The 2,719-nt window shown below is 53.3% G+C and overlaps 1 protein-coding gene across 1 annotated transcript in view; it reads left to right on the top strand.

The window, feature by feature from the left end:
• LOC104617665 (fasciculation and elongation protein zeta-1-like) overlaps nt 1-1,484 on the top strand; it is a gene marked incomplete at its 3' end in the record, with an annotated part of 4,450 nt that extends 2,966 nt beyond the window's left edge. Inside the window, exon 2 of the mRNA XM_010283040.1 lies at nt 1,388-1,484. Within this exon, the coding sequence (XP_010281342.1) occupies nt 1,388-1,484 (97 nt within the window). The remainder of the gene's footprint in view (nt 1-1,387) is intronic.
• Nucleotides 1,485-2,719: the final 1,235 nt, after the last annotated feature.

Below are 2,719 nucleotides of genomic sequence, written 5' to 3'. Positions count from 1 at the left end.
GGGGGGGGGGGCAGATTTGGGGTGTTTGGGGCAGTTTTGGGGTTGTTTCCAGGTGTTTCAGGGCTGTATTTGGGAGCCTTTGGGGATTTTGGGGCGTCACAACTGGTTTTTGGGGATATTTCAGAGCAGCGTTTTTGGGTGTTCCAGGGCCGTATTTTGGGGTGTTTCAGGGTAGTTTTGGGGGTGTTTCAGGGCAGTTTCAAAGGTGACAATTTGGGGTGTTTTAGGGCAACATTTTGGGGTGCTGTGATTGCATTTTGGGGCATTTCAGCATATTCCAGGGCAGCATTTTGGGGAGTTTTGAGGCATTTTGGGCATTGCAGAAGCGTTTTGGGATGTCGGGCGCTCAGGGGATATTTGGAGCGTCGGGGCGATGTCTTGGGGTGTTTCTTTGGGGTGTTTCTTTGGGGCATCAGGGCAGCTTTTTGAGGCATCTTAGGTTGCTTCTGGGCAATGCTTCAGGACAGTATTTTGGGGTCTTAGTGGCATTTTGGGGTGTTGGGGCAGTATTATGCAGGACGTGAGAGCTTTGGGGGATGGTATTTTGGGGCAGCATTTTGAGACGTTTCAGGGTGTTCTGGGGCAGTGTTTTGGGGCATTTTGGGCAGTGCTTCAGGATGTCATTGTGGGCTATTTCTGGGTGTTCAAAGGTGGCATTTTGGGATGTTTTGGGTCATTTCAGGGTGTTTTTGGGGGTGGTGGTGTGGAGCATTTCAGGGTGGCATTTTGAAGCTTTGCGGCTTTGGGGGGCATTTTGAGGTGTTTCAGGGTGGCATTTTGGGGTATTTCAGTGCATTTTGGAGTGTTGGGACCTTTAGGGGCATTGTGGGGTGTTCCAGGGCAGCATTTTGAGGTGTTTGGGGGCTTCTCAGAGGGTCTTGGCACTGGGGGGTAGTATTTTAGGGTGGCCTTTTGGGGTGTTGCTGGGGCTTTGGGGACATTTCAGAATATTTGGAGGCATTTGAGGGCATCACGGTGATGTTTTGGGGTGGCATTCTGGGGCATTTCAGGGTGGCCTTTTGGGGCATCCGGAGACATTTGAGGACATTGCAGAGGCCTTTTTGGGGGTATCGTTTGATGGCAGCGTTTCAAAATGACATTTGGGGGCATCTCAAATGCTGGGGCAGCATTTTGGGGTACTTCGGGGTATTTCAGAGCAGTATTTCATCATGATATTTTGAGAAGCTTTGAGGTCTTCTAGGATATCATTCGGGGTGTTGTGGGATGTTTCAGGCATCTCGGAGTTTGGGGATTGGGGGGGGGGTATTTCAGGGTGTTTCTGGGGCTGCGTTTTGCAGTGTTTTGTGTCATTTTGGTACGCTGTTTTGGGATGACTTTCTGGGAGGCAACATATTGGGATTGCCGCTCACCACCCACCTCCCTGCAGGGTCTGGGATGCTCTCACCGATGGCTTCGCCCCCCGGGGCTCCCCCCAGCCCTGGCTGCTCCCCAGGGCTGAGACCCCCGACGGCACCGACCCCCAGGTACGGCTGTGTCCCCTCCTTGGCTTCGCAAAACCCACCTGTCCCCACGTGACCCCCTGGTGTTGCTTGACAGCTATTAGTCCCGAGGCTCAGTGACCATCAGAGCACTGCAAACTACCCCAAAATGGTATTTTTGCGGTGATGCAGCACCAGCGCAGTGGGTGTCCACATTTTAGGGTGAAATCACACCGAAATGGGCAAGATTAAGTGTTTGGTTTGGCAATCTGATCTTTGCCAATTTGCCCCCAAGCCAAGGGTTGAGGTGGTGTATTTTTGGGGATAGAAAATAGTGTGTTCTTCATTGTAGTGAGTTCATGCTGTGAATAGCTGCGTTTAGGGTTGTGGGAGGGCTGCAAAGATGCCCCAAGATCCACTGAATTTAACCCGTTTGGATGTTACGCAACCTGTTGCTAAAGCGGGAAGAGAAGGTAAATTTCTTGGGTTATTTTCTGCTGAAAAGGTGAAATAGGCTGTGAAAGGTGGTAAAGAAGAAGATGCCTCCCCATCCAACATCCCCATTCACCTTCCTATCCAGCGTTCCCCTCTGACATCTCCCCATCTAAGTTCCCCATCCAGTGTCTCCATCTGACCTCTTCCCCTTTCAGCATCCCCTCCCCGCCATCATCTCCCTATCCAACATCCCCATCATCTCTGCCGGCGTCTCCAGCACCTCCCCAGCCAATGTCACCATCCAATATATTAATTAAGACATCTTTCCGTCCAACGTACCTGTACTTCTCCCTGTCCAACTTCCCAGTCCAATGTATCCATCCAACAACAGTCCCTCCAGTGTCTCCCCATCCAGCATCTCTACTTGTCTCCTTGCAACACCTCCCTCTCCGATCCCTGTTCATCGTCTCCCTCTCCAGTCTCCGCTTAGCATCCCCATACAGCGTCCCTGTCCAAAGTCCCAGCCAACATCCCTGTCCAACATTTCCCCGTTCAGCATCCCCATCCATCTCTATCCAGCGTCCCCGTCCAACATCCTCCCATCCAACGTTCCCACCCAACGTCTCCATCCAACATCCCCATCCAATGCCCTCGTCCAGCATCTCCCCATCCAATGCCTCCCTGTCCGCCGTCCCCACCCGTCTCTGTCCGGTGTCCCCCCACGCAAACCCCGCCATGCAGCGTGTCCCCCTGAGCTGTGGTTCCTTGGTGGCTCTCCCTGGGCCAGGGCCGTGCCTGTGTCCGTGCTGGGGCCATGCCTGTGCCGGGCCGGGCCTGCGGTGCCG

The sequence above is a fragment of the Phaethon lepturus genome, unplaced genomic scaffold (assembly GCF_000687285.1).
Source record: "Phaethon lepturus isolate BGI_N335 unplaced genomic scaffold, ASM68728v1 scaffold44502, whole genome shotgun sequence".
Lineage (NCBI taxonomy): Eukaryota > Metazoa > Chordata > Aves > Phaethontiformes > Phaethontidae > Phaethon > Phaethon lepturus.
This window is presented reverse-complemented; position numbering and strand designations above follow the sequence as displayed.